The 24,535-nt window shown below is 41.9% G+C and overlaps 1 protein-coding gene across 3 annotated transcripts in view; it reads right to left on the bottom strand.

Moving 5' to 3' along the window:
• The window catches only part of FNDC3A (fibronectin type III domain containing 3A), a 116,634-nt gene extending 93,371 nt beyond the window's left edge, over positions 1 to 23,263 (bottom strand). The window contains exons 1-2 of one of the 3 annotated variants that reach the window (XM_035323023.1): positions 23,131 to 23,263; positions 7,076 to 7,204 (exon numbers count right to left, since the gene is read on the bottom strand). In XM_035323023.1, coding sequence (XP_035178914.1) covers positions 7,076 to 7,177 — 102 coding nt within the window. In that variant the 5' untranslated portion in view covers positions 7,178 to 7,204; positions 23,131 to 23,263. Of the gene's footprint in view, positions 1 to 7,075; positions 7,209 to 22,938; positions 23,095 to 23,130 lie in introns of those variants that run through there. The other 2 variants (XM_035323017.1, XM_035323038.1) reach the window with 2 other exon arrangements.
• Positions 23,264 to 24,535: the final 1,272 nt, after the last annotated feature.

Genomic DNA, 24,535 nt, shown 5'->3' with positions numbered 1-24,535 from the left:
ATGTATTTTCCAGTGATGACTGCTATACAGAAGTACTAATCAACACTGGAAAAAAAATGGAGCCTGATAATCAGCTTTCATATGCTGGAGCTGCAGCATTATATGCAGAAGAGTTCCAATGATTCCAGTGAACATAATTCTGTTGCATTTCAATGCTATGAAGTCACTGAAGGATGGAAGAATAATTGTCAACTAAAACAAGCTTTAATGAACCCCCCTCTAAGTTAGACTTATCTGCCAATTCAATGGAGACAAAGGGAATGTAAAAAAAAAAAAAAAAAAAGAGACAGAAGCAGCCACGCATGTCCTCTGTGAAATCAAAACAAAGATAAAGGAAAGGAAAACAGAACAATATGGAAAGCTGTGAAAACAGTTATAACATTGTATGTTGTTAAACAACTTTTAACACAGATTTTTTCTTATAGAGGAAAAAGATCATGAAACATATGCAGTTCTAGACTTGATTTTCAGCAAGGCAAAAACAAAGCAAGCTGGAAATTGGTAATGTACCATATGCTTTTCAGAAACAGAAGCATCAGACCTAAAACTGAAGAAAAGCATTTAGTAACCTAGTTCAGCTCTTCGTTACATTTCTTCTGTAACTCCACATATGCAAACAAGTAATTAAAAAGCCAAAAAAGAGGATTCGTAAAATTACTTGTTCTTATAGCTATTACTCTGCTGAAGACCGTGTTAAAAGGTTAATGTAACTTCAAGATCAAAAGTCTTAACATTTGAAGAAATTAATTTTAGAAGTAACTTGTAGATTTAATGCTAAATACCTATTTCAGTTCAAAGAATTTGCACTTAAATTCACATGCTGTGTGACACACACACACAACATATATATCACACATAAACACAGTGGGATTTTTTGAAAGCCCACTAAGCATCTAAACACCTGAATAAAGTTTGGAAGGTAAGTGACCAGCTTCACAGGCTGGAAGTACTACTTTATGACTATGTCTTGCTGAGAAATAAAGCTGACTGAAGGTGAAGCACTTCGTGTCCCATTCCCCAAAGAAAAGGGAACAGCACCCTGCGTGGCCCATTACCTGTTAACTATCTGTGGTTTTGGTAATAAAGGACATCAAGTTTATATAGGAATGTCTCACTGAAACTATTAGCTTTAGTGGAAAGATGCAAAGAGGGCCCAGAACTCCAGGGTTGCTGCAAACTTGTGGCAGCAATTTACTGCTTTGCCTTGGAAGTGCACTGGGTGCAGTAGAAACTTTCCAGAACAATTTAACTTCAATCTAATATTTAGAAAACAACAGCTGTTAAAGAAAGTTTGAATTCTCTTCTCTCTGTTCTCCTCTGTCATTAACTTACCTCCCCCACCGAACCAGGACTTAAGTAACTACCTGACTCTTTCCTGTCCAACCTCAATATGCAGTAAAGCCTCACTGCAGTAGTTACCCTTACATGAAAAACCCCTAAGCACTTCTGTCCTCATACTGTGCTTTCTCAGTGCTACTTGGATTTTGTCATCTCCTTATGCGTCTTCCCCATGCTTCATCCCCACCCTTACTCATCACCAAGATTTAAGGAGTGCATTACATGTTAAACACAGTGTGTAATAGAGAGGAAGGAGCTAATGGGCTCAGTCTCCGCTCTTCCCTTTCCCCAGTTTTGTCCTACGAAACTAATAGCAACTTCTGTGGGACACAAAAAGAGGTGGTCTCCCACAGCAGCACAGCACATGCCATAACACAGCATGTGAATGCCAACACAGAAGCTGTAATATCCAAATTAAACTCCCCACATTTTCTGCCTGTACGTGCACATTAATCCAACCTTGTGAATTGTTTTGTTTTAAAACGTGGTGGAAAGTTACAGCTCCAACCTGATCAAACACTTTCTACTATTTGAAGCATATGACCTTTCATCTTAACATGTTCAAATATTTGTACTGCTATTTCAAAGTTCTGCTAGCAGTTTAAACTTAAGTATTTGAAATAAATCTTGAAGATATGAACTGTTCTAGAAAAGTACCTAACAGCCTGTGTCTTTTTGGTAACTTGGTTATAGTTACTCCTGTGTCCAGTCGCATGACATTCAACTCCATTCAGTGCCTGGTCCTGCACTTGGGTTACAACAACCCCACCCGGTGGCACAAGCCTGGGGAAGGGTGGCTGGAAAGCTGCCTGGCAGAAAAGGACCTCGGGGTGTTGGTTGACAGCTGGCTGAACATGAGACAGCAGTGTGCTGAGGTGGCCAAGAGGGCCAATGGCGCCCTGGCCTGCATCAGTAGTGTGGCCTGCAGGACGAGGGAAGTGACTGTCCCCTTGTACAGAGCACTGGTGGGACAGCGCATTGAATACTCTGTTCAGTTTTGAGCCCCTCACAAGAACAATATTGAGTTTCTGGAATGTGTTCAGAGCAGATGAAGGGACTAGAAAACAAGAGTTACAAGAAGTGGCTGAGGGAAGCTTGGCTGTTTAGTCTGGAGTAGAGGAAGCTGAGGGGAGAACCCATAGCTCCCTACAACTACCCGAGCGAAGGTTGTTTTCTTAGGTGACAAATTATAGGATGCGAGGAATCGGTCTCAGCTTGTGCAAGGGGAGGTTTAGATTGGATATTAGGAAGAATTTCTTTATGAAGGGAGAGGTCAAGCATTGGAAGCGGCTGCCTTGCAAAGTGGTAGACTCTCCATCCCAGGAGTTGTTTAGGAGATGTGTGGACATGGTAGTAAGGGACACTGTTTCAGGACAGCACTCAGTAGATCAGGTTGACGGTTGGACTTGGTGATCCTGAAGGTCTTTTCAAACCTCAAGCCTCAACAATTCTACTGTGTTTTAAGTTGCACATACTGCACTGCATAATAACTACTGTAAGATTTAACTTCATGTATAATGCAAGGACAGTGGGGGTTCACCTTTTCACAGCTGAACAAGAAGTTACAAGTTCTAAGATACAGCCAATGTTTAACATCGGAAATACCAACGTATAAACAGAAATATTAATTTTAATATTTTTCTAGTAGACTCTCAGCACTTTTTCAGCCAGGAGTAACTACTACTAACTAGGAAAACTGCAGTCTAACCTACATCCCATGAAAACAGAAAAACATACATTTATATACAGAAGGTAAAGCTCTGAATTTTAATTGTGGGAGCACAATTAAGTTCCACAAGCAGAGCAATCATGTTGTGGGTTACAAAATCCAACATGACGATGTTATTACAAAATAAACTGGAGATGCACTTTTTGTAGTTTAAGCAAGTAGCCCCTACAGAATTTTTGTATTATAGCTAAGGAAGTAGGAACTAAGGAACTAATATTCAGGTTGAACTATTTTTCAAAACTCAGAATTATAGTGTTTTGTACTTTAATACATACTTCATATGAAAGTGTATACATACTGCTTTCAGTAGAGTATCATAAAGTTATTTGTTATGCATGTATTATAAGATGCTTGTATTTAAATAATGGTCTGGCTGCCATTCCTCTGAAGTAAGTCGTAATTGGGCAACCTTGACAGAGGAAGCAGTACCTTTAATTCTGGATTGCCTGTATTTTAGATACAGAAACCATTTTCTACTTAGTGATGACTTTTACATCACCAGATGTAAAAAGGGTTTCCAGTAAAGTTTCCTGCCACTAAATAAATGCATCTGCAAATTCTTCATGAGTCATGTATCAGATGCAAAGGAAGGACAGAAAACGAGTCATAACTTTCACTAGTCATTGTGGAACAAAGACAGTAGGCAACACTGTGGTATAACCGTTGGTTAAGAAAAGAAAAAAAAGTGACTTTACTGATCATTGCCCAATACTTTCTGAAAATCTTTTAAAAACCAATAAAACCCAAAACACTAGCACTATCAGCTCCACTTTAGACAGTATTCTTAATGAACATCTTTTTTTTTTTTAAATAACACCGACAGCATGTACGTTTTTCCTGTAAGATTAACAGAAACCCCACAACTTCATTCTTTGAAGAAATTCTTCGCTTGTTTTCCAGTTTTAATCTTAGTAGGAGAAAAAGAAGCAGCATTTTAATGAAAATGTATCCCCAAAAGAACATTTAGGCACATATGACTTGAAATTCTACCCCATTACAGAGGAAGTCTGACAGCACAGCTTGCTAGCCTTATTTCTGGAGAAGAACAAGCACCTCAGTCACTATTATCTTTGAAAGGTCATAGTAATTATGGGAGGTTCCAAAGGACTGGAAGAAACAAATGTCACTGCAATCTTTAAAAAAAAAACGGGGGGGGGGGGGGGGGGGCAAGGAGGAGGATCCAGGGTGCTACAGGGGCTGGTCAACATCACTTTAATCCCTGTAAAGATGAGGGTGCAGCAGGTCTTCCCAGAAGCCATTTCTAAACACATCATGGATTTAAAAGGGTGACTGGGGGTAGCCAGCATTTACTCACAAAGGGGAAGTCAAGCCTGACAAATCTGTATATTCTTCTACAATGAAATTACTAGCTTGGTGTATGAAGGAAGAGCAGTAGATGTTGTTTATCATGACTTCAGCATGGTTTTTGACACTGTCTCACATAACTTCCTCATACAGAAGCTGATGAATTACAGATCAAACAGGCAGTGAGTTGGACTAAGAACTGGCTGCACTGCCAGCCTCAAAGAGTTGTACAGCAGCACAAAGTCCAGCAGTGGGCCTTTTGTTAGTTGTCTACCTCAGCAGCTGGTACCAGGGCAGATAGCACTTACTATCTTCAATGAAGACCTGGATGATGGGACAGAGTACACCATCAGCAAGTTTGCAAGTAGTACAAAGTCAGGAGGAATGGCTGATGCACCAGATGGCTGCACTGACATCCAGAGAAATCTTGACAAGCAGAAGAAATGGACCAGCAGGCATCCTGAAGTTCAACAGTGGGAAATGCAAAGTCCTGTCCCTGGAGAACAATCCCATGCAACAGTACACACCATCAGCTCACTGACTGGAAAGTAGCTTTGCAGAAATGGAGTTGAGGTTCTCAATGGACAGGTTGAATGTGAGCCAGCACTGCACCCTCATGGCAAATTATGCCAACAGCTTCCTGAGCTGCACAAGGTAGAACACTGCCAACGGGTCAAGGAAGGTGATCCTTCCCCAGTCAGACATGGTAAAACATCTGTAGTGCTAAGCCTGGTCCTTGGCTCCCCAGTACAAGAGAGACATGGAGGCATTGGAGAGTCCATCAAAGGGCTACAAAGATGATGAAAGGACTGGAGCATTTGACATGTGAGAAGAGGCTGCGAGCGCTAGGATTGTTCAGCCTTGAGAAGAGGAGGCTCAGTGGAGGATCTTGCTATTAGTATGTATGAATACCTGAGAGGGGTAATAAAAGTCTTCTCAACAGTGAAATCTAACTTCTAAATCCATGTCAAGTCTATGACAATGTCTTTTAGTTTAAGAGGATAGATTTAGATTAGACATTAGGAGGAAATTCTTCACTATAAGGGTAGCAAAGCACCGGAACAGGTTGCCAGATTGTGGAAGCCCCATCCCTGGAAGTGCTTAAGGCCAGGCTGGATGGGGCTTTGGCCAACCTGATCTAGTGGGTGGCATCCCTGTCTATGGCACGGGGGTTGGAGTTAGATGATCTTTAAGGTTCCTTCCAACCTGAGCCATTCTATGATGTGTATGAATACCTGAATACCAAAATAAGAACTTCCACCGAAATGTAAGAAATTATGTCACTGTTCCCCAGTATTCAACCTCCCTCACAAACTGCCAGAAAGGCTGTGGAGTCCCTTATCCACATGGATGGATAAAACCCAGCTGGGCATGGTCCTGCATGACCTGTTCTAGTTGACCCTGCTTTGAGTAAGGGAAGGTTCGACTACATCATCTCCAGAGGTTCCTTCCAGCCTCAAGGAATCTGCTATACATCTGTAAGAAGTTTTAAACAGTAGTATAAAGACTATTTACATATAGGTAAAGAAAAAAAAATGGTGGTGGAATGCTTAACTTTACATAGGCATGCTTTATTCTCTTGTTTGCAAGGCTTTAAAATTGAACTTTTCAAGGCAGATCATGCAAGAAAATAATAACAGTTCTTTCCTTACATGTTACAGATTGCTTCTTCTAAAATTCAGTATTTGAAAGCAGAATTGGGAGAGAAAGCAAGACTGAGCATTGTCTCTTCCCTTTGTTCTGGAGTTTTCTGTCTGTGCATTTATTAAATGGGACTTAGCTTTCTCTGTATTTAAGCTTCTACGATGTAAAGATCTTACCACAGCCCAAAAACAATTTTGGATACTGCTGCAATCCCTGCTCCAGTCTCATTTTAGATCTCTTTGGTATTTTTACCCTACAAAACAATTCCCCTTGTAATTTCTTCTTCTGCATAAAGATCAAACACAGGAACAGCAGACTAAGGGCCTTCCCTATATCATCAAACCAGTCTCCTGCTATAACAGGCAGTCATTTCAATCTGTTCAAATACTCCAAGACACTTAGGTTTTGTTTTACCCCTTTTCTCCCTTTGGAAACTGTTCCAGAATCATGCTTCTCTTGGGCCTAAAATATTATCAAGTTAAAGATATAGAAAAATATATGTTTTTGCCAATGCTTTTTTTTTTAATTTTATCTCCCGCTGGAGCTGACACTTCTCAAGTGTTCCAAAAGCACATTTGTATTTTTTTTTCTTAGCCATCAGCTTGACTGTTTCTGCCTATCAAAATATAAGAAGTGTCCAGGCAGACACTAACAAACAAAAGCAAGTCCCAGCATTCAAAATACTCAGTTTTAAGGAAGAAAGCCAGTCTAGAGGCCAAAGTTGTTAGCATATGTGTCTGAGCTAATAAGCTCTATCACTAGGGGAAGCTTGTTAAGCTCAACAAGGTCACGTGGTAGCTTCTAAATTCAGGCTCAGGCATTGCTGGACAGCTTGGCAGCTGTCTAGTTCCACCTTTCTATGAAAATGTTCTTTCAGAAGACAGGTTTTCTGCTTCATGCTCCTGACAAATCTCTTCTCTGCATGAGCTCTTTCTTCACTTCAACCTCTAGAATACACGTATCACCAGAGTTGCACAAAAATAGGAGGCTATCTTTTACAGTGTCAATATGTCAACAACGCTGTTGGAAGAACGAAAAAAGATACTGAAGTTTTCTTACCTGTTGTGCTCCATCCCCACTAACAATAGGGGAAGTTAGAAGAGGGATTTCACTACTTATAATCGAAGTGGTATCCAGTAACGGTGGGTGTTCTGCCATCATTGATGGTACACAAATTCACAAGATCACCTGCAAATAAAAAGTTATTCAAATGGTTACGCTATATACATATTTCTGAAAAGTTACCCTTCAAAAATAGTCTTTTTTAAAATTAAAGTTACACACACCTTTAAAAAGATATGTTTCCACAATATTCCAGCAAGCATGTAAACTGGAAGATGTTTCATCAACTAGGATAAACCGTGCTTGCAGAGGGTAGGTTTAGACCCCCTCTAGCGGCTAGACCTCAGAAGAGCCATCACAGCCTTTTGAGTCAAGAAACATTTCTTTCTTTTTTTTTAAACTATAAAGGAAGATTTTTGTCCAAGTTTGACCGTCACTGGTTACAAAATGCTTGTCGGAAAGATATGAAAACAAAATAGCTGCCTTAGAGCTTAGATAATATAGTGTTCTTGTTTATGTGCAAATGATATAAACAGATCTAAGAACAGGGACAGCAGCACTACTATTTTTTAAATCACCAACCTACTTTTTCTAGTATTACATCAAACAAGACACTTGTTTTAGGAACAAGTGATATGTCCAAGTGAGAAAAATGAATTAAAAAGTTTTCTGCACAATCTTACCATCATGTTCTTAAAATAAATAAATAAATAAATTAACCCTGGAATTAAAGCAATGTTGTTTTGATAAACAGTGGGAAACCCTTTAATAGCTTTACCAGTAGCTAAAACTTGCAAGAAAAAACAAACACAAACAAGAGGTCCATGAAAGCAGTGATCCACTTCAACTCTGATGAGTGTCAAGTAACATAGACAGACTGAGATGAATTTTGCTTTCTGTTAGTATCCATGACATTAACCAGCCATGACATATATTATGTGCTGGTGTGGTATGAAAAATTAAGACCAGAAAAGCTAAAAGTTAATTTTTTTTCATGCAGGATGTATGATGAAACTAATAAACTGCTTCTGAAATTCTACTTAAAGTTAAAAAAGAAAAAAAAAAATATCAGATTTACACTGATTTAGCGTACTGGTCTTAACTCTACCCCAGCCAGATGCAGTACACCTAGCTATTGAAAGGGAAAAAAAAAGTATTAGATCAACAGGAATTAAGAAACCGATATTTCTCAAGAAGACAGATGGAAAGAATTCACTAGAGGTGAATGACATTCAGAATTCCCATGTTAGTTACATTTTGCATCTGACAACAGTGTTTAACATCAAATATATACATAATGATTAAGCTGAGAAAAAGCTTATACTATTTCTAGAGTAGAACTGCCTCCCTTAGCCAGTATCTACAGTTCTCTGGTGAAAATAAGTAGGTATGCAATTTTAAAATTAGACAGTCAGTCATGCTACTGGCTTTCAGAGTTCTGCCTTGAGATTATCTGGCTAATGAAACTCTCAACAAACACTTCTAAATTTCTAACACAAATATACCATCTGTTCATAAACACAGATGCTTGCTAGTTACAGTATGTGACTGACTTTAAATGAAGAAATACCTGAAAAATTCGAGGGATAATACCAGCATAATGACTTCAGCACTAAGTTCTAGGGATGTTATTTGATTGAGGAGCTGCTGTTACAGCTTACTACACAGAAGGCTAAAACTGTCTCTACCCCAGCCTTTTACTGCTTTTACATGTTTGCTCCTCTAAGGCAGATGATGTTATACACTTGCCATGGGCTGAAATCTGTGATACTGTGCTGTCAGTACAAGAATACTGATGCAAATCAGAGTTGGTGTTTTCTGGAAAATGCATTAACTAAGCACTATAAAATTCTCATACAGCTCTGCACACACAGTGCGAATAAGCTGTTCCTATGCTGAAAGTTGTCCTACTATAAAGTTGCAAACTTGGAAAAAAAGCATTCTGAAGTTATTTTTTTTAAAATATTTTATTTACTTTCCAAGACTACTCTGCAAAGATTAAAGTTAGAAAAAAAACTATAGGTTAAAAGACTTTGAAACTGTGCTTACTTAAGAATTCATCACCATTTATGTCAAGTCATTTATAGCTGCTTAGCCAGACTAATTAGTCTCCCAAGCAATGAGGACGGTTTTATATTCCTACCTTACTTTAAAGGCTTTCCCACTCATCAAAAAAATCCTCCAGGCTACAGTCAGTCCCCACCACTTCTGCAGGTGGCAGAAGGCTGATGAAAGTTATTTGGATCATCTTTCAAGCTGGCAAGTTTGACGGTACGCTTCCCAGGATATTATCCAGTGACCATTTAATGTAAAGTGAACACTCAGCATGGAAGCAGGGTTAGAATTAAGGCATCCCTTCTCCCATGATTATAGCTATAAACAGGCTTGCTTTTGTGCCGTCTCTTAATCGTACATGAGTGCAAAATACATGGAAATACCTATCCATAGCGTCACAGACAAAAGTAATTAAAATACTCCAAACAAAGAGAACGCGCTTCTAGACTTATCCAAGCTTGAATTTCCCCGGGTCTAAATTGAATTAAGTTCATTTTTCCCAAACTACCTTGCAAATGCCTCTTAGATAAGAGAGCACTGACCTCCTTCATCACACACACAATGATTTTTTGACTGATTTCATAACTTATGATACACTCAGTGCTAATACCATTTATTGAGCAAAAATCAAAACATATCTATCAAATTGGACATCAATGAGAATTAACCCAGACCAACGCAGATATGACAGCTAATGACCACTTCTGGACATATGATAATATTTGGTCTCAGATTCATTGATTGAAGTCCTCAGGGGTGCTCAACAATTTGATTCATATAAAACAAGTTCCTACAGGCACCAGGCGCTTAGGATGGTACCACACAGCCTTCAGTGCTTTACCTGGGACATGGATAAGTTCCATGTCTGGATCCAAGTGCTTGATTTATTCTGGAGATGAAGCACTGCTGCTCACTGATAAGCCCTGACAGGAGGTACCAGGTAGTGTTATTCCTGACACCCTCTACAACAGTAATAAAAGTAGTACCTGTCAGGCTGTGTAATCCATCTAGAAAGAGAAGTAAATCAATGCTTTCTTGACAATACGATATTAGTTTTCTCTGCAATGCCTCTGAACTAGCCTTGAAGACTACAGACAAACCCAACACCAACGTGGGCCCATGCTACACATACCATTAAAAACGTTCTCCCCATCAGTGGTCAAGAGGCAGCAATCTGTACAAGTCAGTGTGCACAACCTTGTCAGTCAGTTAGATGTGGTGTGCCCACCACTTGCAGATGTTTTTTCTTTCGCTATGAGGACAAATAAGAACAGACAGGAATTTGAAAAAGAAGTATTGTGTAGCAGAGGAAGGAGATGTCATAAAAGAAACAAAAGGTTAGTGTCAAAATAAGCAGAAATGCTCAACAAGCATATCTCAGATACAAAAGCAATTATATCACATTTGATGTAAGGCTATCAGATCAGAGCTTTTAAATCAGCAGAACCAGCTAGCTGGCATTCACAGCTTCTGGGAGAAGAGCGAGATCTAACTAGATCTTTGAAACAGACTTCCAGGTAACTAGTCTTGGGAAAGTCTCAGAGGTCTGGAAGAAAACCAGAAGCCTTACATTAAATACTCTACTGTAAGAGGGCAAATGGGACAACATACTCACATTAGTCAATAGTGATCCAAGACCAAACAAGTTCACAGTCAAGACTTTACGTTATTTGTAAAGAATTAAAAGACAAGTATGATTGATGAAATAATTCTTATCCAATTAACTTGATGAAAATCTTCTGGTGAAGTGCAGCTGACAAAGGGACTGATAAGAGCACTGCTATAACCATCAGACCTTTTCTGTCATTTATGCATTTTTCTTGAACAAAATCACTACATGGATTAAAACTGGAATGACAGCCCTCAAATATTATTGGTAAATACAGAATTATAGAGCGGGTGAGTTTCAGATAGGAAGGGAAGGTATTTGTTCTTGGCTTGTCACTGTAGAATGTGTCTTTAACTCAGCTCTCAGGAAGAAAAAGTCAGAAGGAAGTCTGGAAATTACAAACTGTAACAGTGATAAGAGACTAAGTCATTTTACTACACTAAAATGGCCTGAATACATGAAAAAGCTAGACACAACAAATGGTTTTAATACATAAAAGTAAAGCTATTCTTTCTAAAAAAAATTAACTCAACCCTGTGAAGGGTTGATTCTAAGAAGGACAGGATAATTGAAAGTAGGCAGCTAGAAAAACAAAAGCTCCCCAAAAGGCTATTAACATGAGTTATATCAACAGGTTAACCTCATTTAGCAATGAGGTCTTGAAGAAGACACAAGAAAAGCAGCTTGTATTCAGACGAGGTAAGGCTGCATCCTACAGCCTGCAGAGCCACTACAAACAGTTCACTGGTCTTGTCAAGGTTTCCTGCACCACTAACGGATAGTAGGAAAAGGGTAAAATATTGAAGTGAGATAAGTCTAAGGACTTAAGGCCAACTAACAGCACAATTCTTGAGGAAATATTAAAAAGGGGCCAGACCAAGAAGGTGACACCTTAGATGAATAGGTAGGTAATACCGATGCTACGCACAGAAGCGGCTGAGAGGCAATTTTCTGTCAGTAGTAAATTAAAGGCACAGCTATTTAGAAATCTATACTGACTCATGCATGGCAACAACTGCTGCATGAATAACTATCTCCTTTTTTTGTCTTGGTACTGAATATACTGAATTAGTGGTAGACATTCAAAGGGTAACACAGGATTGCTAATTCAGCTGACACTGTTCTTGCAGAATCCATGCTGAGGCTGTTCTAGGATTCAATGAAGATGCAAGGTCTGAGTTTTCAACCAAGCTGGGTAGGTTAATGCTTTGTACAGGACTTCAACAGCAAACTGTTCCCTGCTACCCAAACTGAACTGCTTTTTTTTTTTTTTCCCCCCCTATCTCACAAATTTGACGACTGTGAAGGAGATTTTTCTGAAGGCTACCAGAGCTGAAACAATGGAAGGCATCTATACTGAATCTTTTAGAGACTCTGGGGTGATACCTGAGGAACCATTATGGAACTGATTGCACTAACAAGCCAAAATAACATTAACGCTCAAAGACTTCAGTTCCACTCAATAGTTCAGTAGGCAAAGAACGCCTTCCTGAACTATAATCACAATTTAACTCAGTCCTTAAATACCTTCAGATTTGGTCCATTAATGTTTCTATGTTGTTACTTTTATGTTCTGAAGATGTACACAAGTCCGCTTATTACTCACTCGTTCATTAAGGATTAAGGAATATTGCAAGCTTGAGATCACCAGGCAGCGCATTTCCTCTGCTCTTGAAAAAGATCAGCATTTCCATCTGCGAGTCTAGCAGCTGATCTTAACAACAGCCTCTGAAAGCACATCAGCATTCAATCAGCTGGATCACCAAGGTAAAAGAACATGAGTCAGCAGCACGCATCCTCACGGCACACTGGGCTGTGATAGCAGAAGCACGGCTGGTGGGCTGAGCGAGGTAGGTGATGGTTCCCAACCACTCAGCACTTACAAGGTGGCATCTGGAATACCACGTCCAGTTGTGCTTTTCCCAATTACCTCCTCAGTAGAAGAAGCACATGACAGACCAGGAGAAGCTATGAGAACTAGAGAAGATGATGGGTCACCTACCTGCAGGATTCCACTACCTGAAGGGTGGTCACTCAAAGACCAAATCAAACTCTTCCTGGAGGTACATGACAGAAGTTAAAGAACTGATGGAGAACTGCAGCACTGTAAATTGTATCTGGCTGCAAGGTAAAAAGGCACAGTCACAGGGAGACTGTGTAGTGCTGGCACAGGCTGCCCTGAGATGGAGCAAAATAGTAATCTTGTAAATCACTGGTTTCTGAAATGGGGTGCACACAAAGAAAGTAGGTTTTGTACCATTAATAAAAAGATATTTAAATAGTGTTTTTTCATCTTTATCTTGTTCCAGCTGTTTTATAATGTACATATTAGTACAGCAGTACACATATATAATTTATGAATAACTATAACTCGCATTCAGGGTGCATGTTCAAAAAAAACTTGACAAGGGGTGCACAATCAAGAAGCTTGGAGACCACTGCTGCAGCAAGTCAAAACCTGGCCACACAAGGTCCCGATGAGGAGCTGAAGTACGCAATCTCTGAAGGCCCTTTCTAGAGTCCTATTTTTCTACAAATACCAAAGTATTAGTCAATCAAAATATGGCACGCAATGCTAAAGTTACGTGGTTTTCAGTAGATCAGAACCCAGAGAGCTACCCTCCAGTGGTTTCTCTGGTGCCTGCTGATGGGGAAATTCACGTTGCTGCAGTTTTTGTGATTAGAGTGCTTCTTCTGTAGTGACCTGCTTGCTACCACAACAATCACAGCAACTTAATGCTCTTTGACATCCTAATTCCATAAAATTTAGTGACCATTGGATACAGTTATTATGGCAGAGGACTGCACACAAGTCCATGATCCTATAGAGCATGAGGACAGAAGGTGAGCAGGGAAAAGACTGAAGTGCCTAACACAGAAAGGTGCAGCAGAAGGAGCAGGCTCAACGAAATCAATACTAAATGTTTCCAAATCACATGCTGATTTAAATGAGAAGCGACAAAACCAGGGCCATTCCAAGACTTTGTTGTCGGAACAGTTTCATACATGCTTCAGCCTGTTTCATGTTACAGCTGCCAACTGGAGGTTGCCATGAGGTGTGTTTTCCTAGTGGGCTTCGGCAGAGCAGGTGTGCATTCCTTCCTCACCTGAGTTCTTCTGCAGCTACGCTCCCCCAGGAGCCACAGGCACGGAGAACTTCCAGTAAGGAGGAAAGCTGCTCTGCACAGGAGACAACGCTTGCTAGGCTTTGTCAGAGACCAAGGACTGAGATTCCAGAACCATAAAGGCTGTAAAAACTCCCCTCAGCCCCAGTGAAAGGAACGCGGCGATCTTGCCTTGTCCACCATGAAGACAGCAGGGCACTTCAAATATCTTGGGAAAGAGCTGAAATAATAAAGCCCTGTTATTTAGGTTAGAGCCTCACATCCAAGTGACTGTTCTTTTCAAGATGCAAGCTACTGTTTAATCTCTTCCAGTGCTTTATGCATTTATAAGTACTCACCACATCCATTCTTTAGTGCCTACTGGGAGATATGTTCATTCTTTATCATTTCCTACAGTCCTTAGAAGATATCACCTGCCTGCCAATTATGAAACTTGTAAGAATTGCTATCTTCCCAATCCTTCCAATCAGCCAACCACTGCAGAAGTCATCAGATAGGGTTAACAAATACAAGAGCCTAAGATGTACAAACATGCTAAAATGGGGGAAATTCTGAAAACAACGTACACCAATACATCCCTGGGGTGAAGAGGAAAGAACAAAGTGTATGTGACAGATGTTAGTCATGTCACTTAATGCACTGCTGGAAAAAGCTCAGACATGGGGATGTTGCTAGTATAGAAACATATTAGAATAAAATTACCCAGTGATCCATAAAGTTGCACCTGAGCTATTAAAGTTATGAAAGAAACTGAATAGTTTGTTTTTAAGAAACAGAAGCTAGCAGAATTGTTTTAATTTCTTCTGCCCGGTAGATTTACAATATTTTCTAGTTGCGTGTCTCCAGACATGGCAATTGTGGTATACCAGGGTATACCTATTTTTTTCCCAGTTTTGAATTGATAATTTAATTAATACTCAATTTATTTAAAAATATGTGCTTTGCTTTTCATTTTTTTCCTGTTTTATGAAAAAAAAAATTCTGAAAAACTTGATAAAACATTTTGTAACAGAACAGAGAGAGTTGCTTTTTTGGTCAAATTAAAGTGAAATTGCCAGAAGAAAAGCATTTTGTGAAACATGTCTACCTCTTTCTAAGAGATGTGAAACTGAAATGGCTATTCCCTTCAGTGTTTAAAATAACACAGCTGCAAACAGGCAGATACATGACAATTATAAAAGGTGTAGTTTTGTAAAGTCACTCAACAACATCAAACTGACAATCACTGGAAACTGCAAATCAGAACAGTTGAGAATGAAAATACATTGCAAAGTGTTTTAATAAGCAATGGAATGCCCCAAAGGAAAAAAGAATCTATGGGAATACTCCACCCATAGCTCACAAGTGGTGTCACATACGTTCACTAAAGGCAATTCCCAAAGAAATCCCAGAAATCAAAGACACATCTTTGTTCATACTGTTGTTGCTGGAAGGCAAACACCAAGTTGTACAATGAACACAATACAATTACGGTGGAAATACTGATCTGTGAGCAAATGCCAGTTGTACTTGAATAGCCAAAAGAGCCACTGGCTCCAGCACCCTCCCAACAGTAACTGCCTGTTCTCATCAAAGCAGGAAGGACAAAGCCACGCAAACCAGGTATAAACCTCAGTGCTGCAGGAGTTAAACGTATTATAATAAATCAACACCTACTTCAGGTTACCTTCATGCTCCAGGTTGTGAACTGCAATGATTTAGGGGCAGCTTCAGGTGCAGTTCATGCATTCATGTCATGTGTTCTATAATCTATATGAGAATGCACGGTAGATACTTGGAAACACTCCAGCTGTTCAAGTTTAATGCATTTCTATTTATGAGCTAGCAGTTTTTGAACCTGAGCCAAACAGGCTCAGCTCTTATTAGCAGCTAATGTAGAAAACTAAACTTTTGAAGGTGAGGACTACATAGGGAAGAACTAGACACTGATAAATCAGTCACCTGGAAAGGGACAAGATGTTCATGGACACTTACCACCTCTCACCTAGTCTGGCACTTAGATTATGAAATGCTTGAGCGTATGTGTCAAGAGCAATGCAGTGGAGACTACCCAAAAGCACCACATTCTGGGGTTAAATGTTACAATTATTAGATTCTTATTAAACCATCCAACAGCCCATATCTGGATGAACTACATATGACACGAAGTTACTGCAGAAGGAGAATTCAGTACTTTCCAACTATTTGTCCCTCCTTTCTTGAAAGAAAAAGAACCTGAAACTGGTTGTGTAACTTCTGGGAAGTGGTAACTACAGCTTTATCAGAGAACAGGGAATTAATCTGTTTCTTATACTCGGAGCTAATTTGATAGCATGCATTTTAAATCAACAAGTGAATCGTCAGCACCAGAGGGCTGACTTGTCCCTAGTCTTTACCAGATTCCCTGTTGCACCTCGCTTGTGAGCTGGAGCACGGCCTCCTCTGTCTTGCAGGATCAGCTTCCTTTCAGATATTCTTGGGAAGGATTCTCAAAAAGAAACGAGATTGTAAGTTGTGTAGAAAATATACTACACAGTTCAAAGAAATCGAATGCAGTTCAACTTTATTTACGGTACGCTGGTCTACACTACGTGGCTGTTTTATTAGTTTTACTCTACCCTTCTCAAAAACTTCTTTGAACTCCCCTAGTTTTACTTCTAAACCAGCTAAATTAGGTTCTCCTAAGATTCTGCCAGGACTGGATTTCCTTCAGTTTATTTTCTGAAGATCAGATGGGTTCAAAAACATCTTGGCCTTTCCCAGTTAAACAGAAATGAAGGCCAAAGTAATGGTTAAGTACATGCTTATTTTTTGAGAAAACAAGCGCGTTCAATGCCAAGAACCAAGCTACTTCCTCATTTGTTATCGACTCCCTTTTTCTTCTAGCTATGAGCAGCGAGGCCAAGTTTCCACGTAAGTTTTCATATAGTTCCTTTAAGGCAAACTAAAATCATGCATTTCCTTGTACTAAGGTGAGGTGACTGGTCAGTGAGACAAATTTATTGCAGAGACAGCTGCCAGTCTCGGAGCTACAACGAGGGCACAACTCAAGAACAAGCAGCAGCAGTTTTTAAAGAACTCTTATGAAACAGCTTTTTCCTGCTTGTTCTGAAAAAATGAAAACTATGCTATCCAAACACAAGATGACATCGGATCAGAGGCCAGAATTCTAATAATTTAAAATAACTGTGCACTGCTGTATTTTTTTTTGGAAAACCTGCAGGTCTCTGCTTCTGTAAGGAACAGGATAATAACACAGAGCATGACAAGCCAAGACAGGCATGTGGAAACTGCTCAAGAGTAAGAATATACCAAAAAAAGGTGTTAAGCCTGAACAAGCACATCTGAAAGATGTTCTTTTATGAGGACAAACTGCTCTAAGTCCGTTCTGCTCAATAACACTAGCAGCTCCCACATGCACCACTACAAGCATCTGGCCAGCAGCACAGTGAATGAAGCCATATCTGTCCTCCAGGTTGTTACTCCAGAAAGTTGCTCCATTTTAAGGCAGATCAGTTGCCTGATCCATTTCACTACAAATACATGCAAACACATGCCAAGCACAGGAATAAGCAGGCAAAGAGGAACTGCTTCTTGCAGCATCAATGCATAGCACTTGTGAAGCTACTATGATATGAGAAAGTCCATTGGGCAGCCACCCTGGCAGGTGCTTCACTTCCCCAGTATTAAACTCAGCCACCACAGTGCTGAGACAGCTACTTGTACGCCACAAAATAAAAGCGGGGTGATCCAACTACACCTCAAGCTGCATGCGACTCTTGACAATTAAACATGCAATTCATGAAATGTTCTCCAGTGGAGGAGTCTCTGCAACTACTGAAGACGAAGACCAGCAAAACTGAAGACCACCATGTACTGGTGCTTGTTTCTCAGATGATGCCAGCACTCCCTGCTCCCAAGCCCCCCAAAACCCCATGGGACCAAACAGTTTGATTACCCAACCAGTCAGAGGACAAAGCTGTTCTCAGCTTCCTACTGGACATGTGGAGTTGCAACATGGAACGGCTGACAATCCATTAACAAAAATAAACTCACAAAACTAGACATTAGTCCTAGATGTGGCTGAAATAAACATTGTCAGCTGTCACTACTCACTTCTGCAGCTTCTTTGAGTCCTCATTTCTCAGGGCTTTGTTTCAATGTCTTCACGCTAGACTAAGTGGGTGAAGAGAGAATGTTCTGAAAGCATGGTCTTCTCTGATTACTTTTTAATAGATTCTATAGGATTGGGTAACTCTTGTAGCTTCCTGCACTCCTAGTGCAGGAAGTCCCCTAACAGCCTATGAACAGATGTACTAAAATATCAGTGAATCTTTACCACCCCATCCCTCTCTCATCGCCAAGGCGTTGCATGTCACCTGGTTTTGCTTTGGGTTGCCTTATGCTGGTACAGACATTCAATTTTTGCTTACAGATTAGTTTTCAGCTACAGGCAAACTTTTTGCACATGCATGACAACTTGATTCACTGCCACCACCTACAAGGTGCCCGCCAGCTTCAAAACAAGGCTCATCTCCCTGATACTTTTGTGGCTTATGTCTCAGTCTCCTTCAGTCAGATCATCTAGCAGATGCAGTTTCTCCAGTTAAAAGAACAAACACTGAACAACAAAACCTTACAGCCTGCAAGTTGGAGAAGAGGGATTTATTTTGTAATCAGTGGAGTAAGATACGGTATTGAATATACTGCATCAACTAGAGGAAAGCAGGAGCTTGGCAGTAGCCCATGCTTGTAGGATCTTATACTAAGTACAGCTTGGGCTTTAATTACCACAGACACTGGATTTGCACTTTGGGAAAACTTGATAGTATTTGCACAGAAGTATTTATATACATTATACATTTTTGTTTGTTTTACTTTACAGCAGATGTAGAAAGTTCTAGATCTGTGAAGTTCATTTTCATCTGGAGTTATTCAGGATCAAACGGCATTAAGAGTTGAGCTTTACAGTTCTAAATGCAACCAATGGATAAAAATCAAAGCGCATTCAAAAAGAACTGTCATGCAGAAGGTAAAGTTAGTATTCTTGTGCCATGTACTCCTTTTCCCCAACCCAGTTACTGAATCAAGTTACCATCCACAGCTTTCACAGCATAAATCCTTCTAGACCTCGCCACTTGCCCTGCAGACAGCATTTCCCAGACTTTGATACGTAGTTATTTGCAATCATGGAGTGTATCAGTTCAGTTTTGTGATTTTTCACAGCTGTGAAACAGTTGGGGTTTTTTTGACACTATATTATAGAAGCCCATATGCTGCCAGGAAGTAGAAGGACTTGTTTTAGTGTTTCTGGAAAGCAGAACAGATTTATCACATCTTAGAAAGTGCCTGTCTTCTCTCTTACTAAAGGCCTGTAAGAATGATGTTTACTGGTTAAACTGGGACTGAAAACTTGAAGATGCTCTTTACGCCCAAAGTAATTAAGTAATCAAGTTGAATATTTTTCCATTACCTATAAATGATAGTTTGCAACTCTTTAATTTTGTCCTAAGTGCTTCAAAACAGTTCTGTAAGCAAAGCTGAGCTGGGGCAGGGTAAAAATATCAACATACCCTGCACTCCTGTTTAACTACTGCCCGGGCTCCTGCTGGGACTGTGTTTGGCACACAAAATACCAAACTGCAAGACAGAGTATCAGTGTTAACTTTGGTGATATTCTGACTGTGGAACTGTACAATTATAGGGCCCAGGCATCCCAAAAAAGCCAAAGCTTCCTGGGGACCACAAACATAAAGAGGGTGAAATATGTCCAATCCGACTCCATTTGAGAGGCGCTGTGAAGATTCTGCCAAGGAATGTGCCATTAAAATTTTAGCAGAGGGTTTGGAAAGCACATGGCTATTCCATTCCTGAAGTTCTGTAACAGTAAACAGAAAAACATTCTATACCACTACACCCATGAAAAGTAATAATACAATCCTTTACACTGTCACCCAGGTTGAAAACACTAGCTACAAATAATATTTCATTATTGACAAAATGTCATCGCAAATTCTATTTCCATTTACATTTTGTTAAAGCCATCTATGACAGCTTATCAAAAAAGTCTTCAGCTTTTCACTGGTTACAGGCTCAAGAGTATGTGAAGGAAGCACAGCTGGAACAGGAGCAGATCTCAGGGGCGTGGGTCAGACTTCAAAAATATTTGTCCAACCTGAAACTAAATGTAGATTGACTGGAACAATTAAAGATGACAACCTGCCAGAAACATGTGGCGCTATTAGGTGTTACAGGCACATTCTAAGCATCCTTCTACCCCGTCAGCTCTACAAAATACAGCCCCCCAGGATGACAATCCAAAATACTACCGAACATAAACAAAGCCATGAAACTTTATGGATAGATCAGAAAAATGTTTACAGTGTTTCTGTACTGACAGCCAGTGAACACTGGCATTAAGGAAGCTCAAAGTCTACTGTATAGTGGCAAAACACAAGCTGAAATGCTCATCTCTGTAGCTCAGGAAACACTGGCCCCACAAGCAAAATAAACACTGTTTGTGTTTACTGGACAGAAAAAGCAGCAGTGTACGCATTCCAAACTATTATCACTTCCCTGAGATACAAGCATTATCTCTTGGTTAAGCTGAAGAGTTGACAGTCCAAGTCAAATCTATTTTTACTAGATATGGTCTTACAGGAAAAGCAGTGGCTCATTTCAGCTCCTGCACCATAAACTGCACATGAGTTGAATCTTGCTACAAATTGCCTGGGAATTTCCCCAAGTCAATAGTCTTAAAGAAATGGATGATAAAATATAGAGGTGTTATTGGCAGATATAACTGAGAAAATCCAATTTGTATTTTAGATCACGGAAATACGCCAGTGAAACATGACAAGTTACCTGTAGACATTTTAGCAGAGATTGAACTGGAAATCTCATAACAATTAGAGGCTGGAGGTCAATAAAAAGGTACAGAGATGCTGGAGCAAAGATGAGAATTCCTCAGGTTCCACGAGGCACCACCACCAAACATCACTGGCTGCAGACAACAACGCTGCCTAGGAAGCAGGCCTGCAGCATCACAGAAACTGTCCTCTCCAGTACCTGTCTGCTGGGGAATGAGCAGGCTGTATCTCTGCCAGTTCCACCCATCCACAGTGGGGTGGGGGAATGGGGCTAGATTACAGGATTTGCCACTTTGACAGAGGTATCAATAGACAAGCAGAACACCAGCACCTCATACCTCCAAGCACTCAATATTTCTCAAGACCAACACATTTACAATAGCACGCGCTATTTCAGAACTGACCTGCCAGCAACTTAAATGAGCTAGCTGCCTAAGAGCATTTAGATGGTATAACCATTTAGGAAAAAGTATCGACCGAGCTGAAAAATTGTACCTCTCCTGAAGTCAGGCCTGGAGGGTTTTGCTTCCCAATAAGTGGGATGACAGAACACTGCAGAAGCACATCCGGCGAAGTAGTTAAAGTTGCAATAACAATTAGGAAGGATCTCCATTAGGTATCCTGAGCCAGAACAATCATCATCATAACACTGAGTTAGCTGATGTAGGTCCAAATTCAAGCTAAATTAAATGGCCACAAGGCAAAGAATAACAAACAAAAGCATCAAGATCCACAGAACTCACAGCCCAAAGCAAATGAGTTATTAGTCTGAATCATAACTCAAGTTTCTGCAGCTCCATTACATTATTACCTACAAAAATAAAAAGCCTTTGAGTTAAGTCCACAAAGTAGTGGAAACTTCAAGTCTGCAAATGGTAGAAATGCCACTAAGATTGGAATCCAGTAATCTCAGCACTGTATGTAATGACCTGAGCCTCAAGCAGCTCTTACACCTAGAGTCTGTCATACAGCAAAAAGTCTCAGGTCTCCACCTGCTTTGAAACACCTGAGGCAGTCAGCCGATTCTGGTTAATATTATCACCTAGAGTAGTCAGTCCAGGAGTCTACTCGAAGCAGAACGCTCTCATCCTGACCAAGTGACCTGAGCTGAGTGCTGGCCTTTTTGAGGACAGAACTCTCTTTCTCAACTGAGGCTTCATCAGCCAAAATCAGTGCCTGATGGTCCTCACGTAACTGATTCTTTCCAAACTTGGTTTGTACCCTTCCCACTCCCCCAACACTCGGTAGGAACATGAGCTATTAAGAACCCTCTCCAGTTTGCAACCTTGAGTACCCTACATACTCAGCTACCTCCAGCTTTCACGTGTGCCCAGCCTTTTCCCCACCTGAAAGCTCACTACTTCTCCATTCCTCATGTGGTGCAGCTTCACGATCATTTAAGACTATTTCCTTAAAAAGAAAGGTAGAAAACCAGATTTAATTGGTTACAGTTTGTGAATTTTGAGGGCTGCCGAGTGGCTGTGATTGACGCTATTTCACGACACGGAATATAAGCGCACCCATGCATGCGGATTCACATCATGGCTACAGACACGTTTCTGTATATCCAGGCTGCACCAAGCCAAAGTTGCCCATTGCCATAACAACAGAACAGCTTCTTTCCCGCTGAAAGCTTAGAAGCTATAGGTTCCGGTGCTGCTATGACCAAAGCCACCAAACGCTCAACAGCAAGGAATTCACGAGTCTTCGTGCCAATTTATGGGATGTATAGCCAGGTATGTAGTCGATTAAATAGAGTTAAACTGTGAAAGCAAAGACGCTTTTGCAGGAAGTACACGGAGACGTGAGATGCCCTGGAGTAACACCTGCTGTTCCAGGCAACTAATAAATCGCCTTTTGACGAGGTTAAGCAAATTTCTAAGCCCCCCCCCCCCCCCCCAGCCCGCCTTGTTTTTCCCTATTTCTCCCCTCGGCTCCGCGCAGCCCGAGCCCGCCGCAAAGTTTCGATTTTGCTTTCGCTCCCCAGCTGCCGGGAAGCGACGCAAAGTTTCCGTGGGGCTTCGCACCAACCTCGGGGAGGGAGCCGGGGGGTGCAGGGAGCCGTCCCGGGGAGGGCGACGCGCACATTTTGGGGCAGAAAAGCACCCCCGGCACGGCGCTCCCAGGAACCGCCGCCTCCCTCCCCGCCCGCCCCCGGTCCCCCCGGGGGAAGGGGGAGAGAAGGACGGAAAGTTTCTCCCCCGAGGGGCTGAAGCCACTCACCGCCATGGCCCCGCCGGCTGCCCCGGCTAACGGCTCGCTGTCCGCCGCCGGCGGAGGGCAGCTCCCGATGGCGCAGCTCGGGCAGGGGCGGCGCCGCTCGGCCGGTTGGCTTCCCCCACCCCTTCGCCCGCCCACTCCGGGGTACCTGCGGCTCCGTCCGAGCCGCTCTGCCCTGCCCGCCGTCCCCCGCACCTGTCAGCGCCTCCCGCCGCCGGTGCCGCCGCCGGGGGTGGTGCCGCCGCCACCGCCGCCCCGCGGGCTCAGCGCTCGCCGCCGCCTCGCCCGGCGGAGCGCGGCCGCCATCTTGGTGGAGGGCGGGGAGGGGCCGCGAGGGGGCACTTGGCTCCGGCGCGCATTGCGCCTGCGCGGGGGCCCCGGGACCGCCAGGGTGGGGACGGGGAGGGGGCGGGGCCATGGTGGGGGCGGGGCCATGGTGGGGGCGGGGTTAGAAGTGTGATGGGGGCGGGGCCTGAGGCTGGGTGGAGGTGTGGGGTCTGGGGTCAGCCCTGAGCTGGGCCCGCGTCCGCACAACAATAAGGGTTGGGAAAGCCCTCCAAGGTCATCTGGCCCAACCATCCCCCTACCACCAGTGTCACCCACTAAACCATGTCCCTAAGCACTACGTCCAGCCTTGCCTTGAACACCCCCAGGGACGGTGACTCCACCACCTCCCTGGGCAACCCGTCCCAGTGCCTGACTGCTCTTTCTGAGAAGAAATGGCTCCTCATTTCCAACCTGAACCTCCCCGGCACAACTTGAGGCCATTCCCTCTAGTCCTATTACTAGTTATTCAAGTTCAGTCTCAGCCTTCTCAAGAGGGGGAAAGGACAGGTATCTCTGCCCAAATACACCCCATATCCACCAGCCCCTCTGCCAGGAGTAACCACACATTTTTTTCCACTCACTTTGCAGGAAAGACCCACCTCCCTCAACACCTGCAATGCTCAGCTGATGTCCTGAACGCTAATTCGTGATTATCTTTTGCTTATAGTTTGTCCTTTCAACCGTTATGGATCAAAATGATTTTCCTACAGTGTTGAGCTTAATGACCTTCTGCAGCAGTGGACTGAACAGAATGAGATGCTTTATAAAGTGGTTTTGTTAATTTGCCTTAAAGTTATCTGTGATTAAGTTAATAAGTTGTTATTTCTCTTGCATTTCATCAGTGCTGAAATTTTATAGCTTAATGGCTTTTACAGCTTAACGGCACACAGAAGATAGCCCAAGGGTGCGCCAACTGAAGTTTGCTGCTGTGAGCAAAATCCTGGTTGCTCACTGAAGGCCCCTTTTCCAAAACTCATAATTTCACCGGTGAAACGGCAGCCTAGGCTGTGCCTCGTCGAATCTCCGAAACTAGAGAGACTTGGGCCTGATCAGCGTTTGGATGAGCTACCTCGTTAGGTGCTGCAGAAAGCACTGCTGGTGATTCATCCGGTGGCATTCGTCTGTCTATGAGTCAGGGCTGAACAAATGCCACTGCACAGCGTTTGCGGGTTGTGTTGTCCAGCTGCACAGAACGGGAGATCTTTGCCAACTGTAGCTGCTGGGAGATCACTCGGTTTCCTATCTTACCCTTGTTTCAAGGCAGGTTTCCCGA

Source organism: Oxyura jamaicensis, chromosome 1 (assembly GCF_011077185.1).
Source record: "Oxyura jamaicensis isolate SHBP4307 breed ruddy duck chromosome 1, BPBGC_Ojam_1.0, whole genome shotgun sequence".
Lineage (NCBI taxonomy): Eukaryota > Metazoa > Chordata > Aves > Anseriformes > Anatidae > Oxyura > Oxyura jamaicensis.
This window is presented reverse-complemented; position numbering and strand designations above follow the sequence as displayed.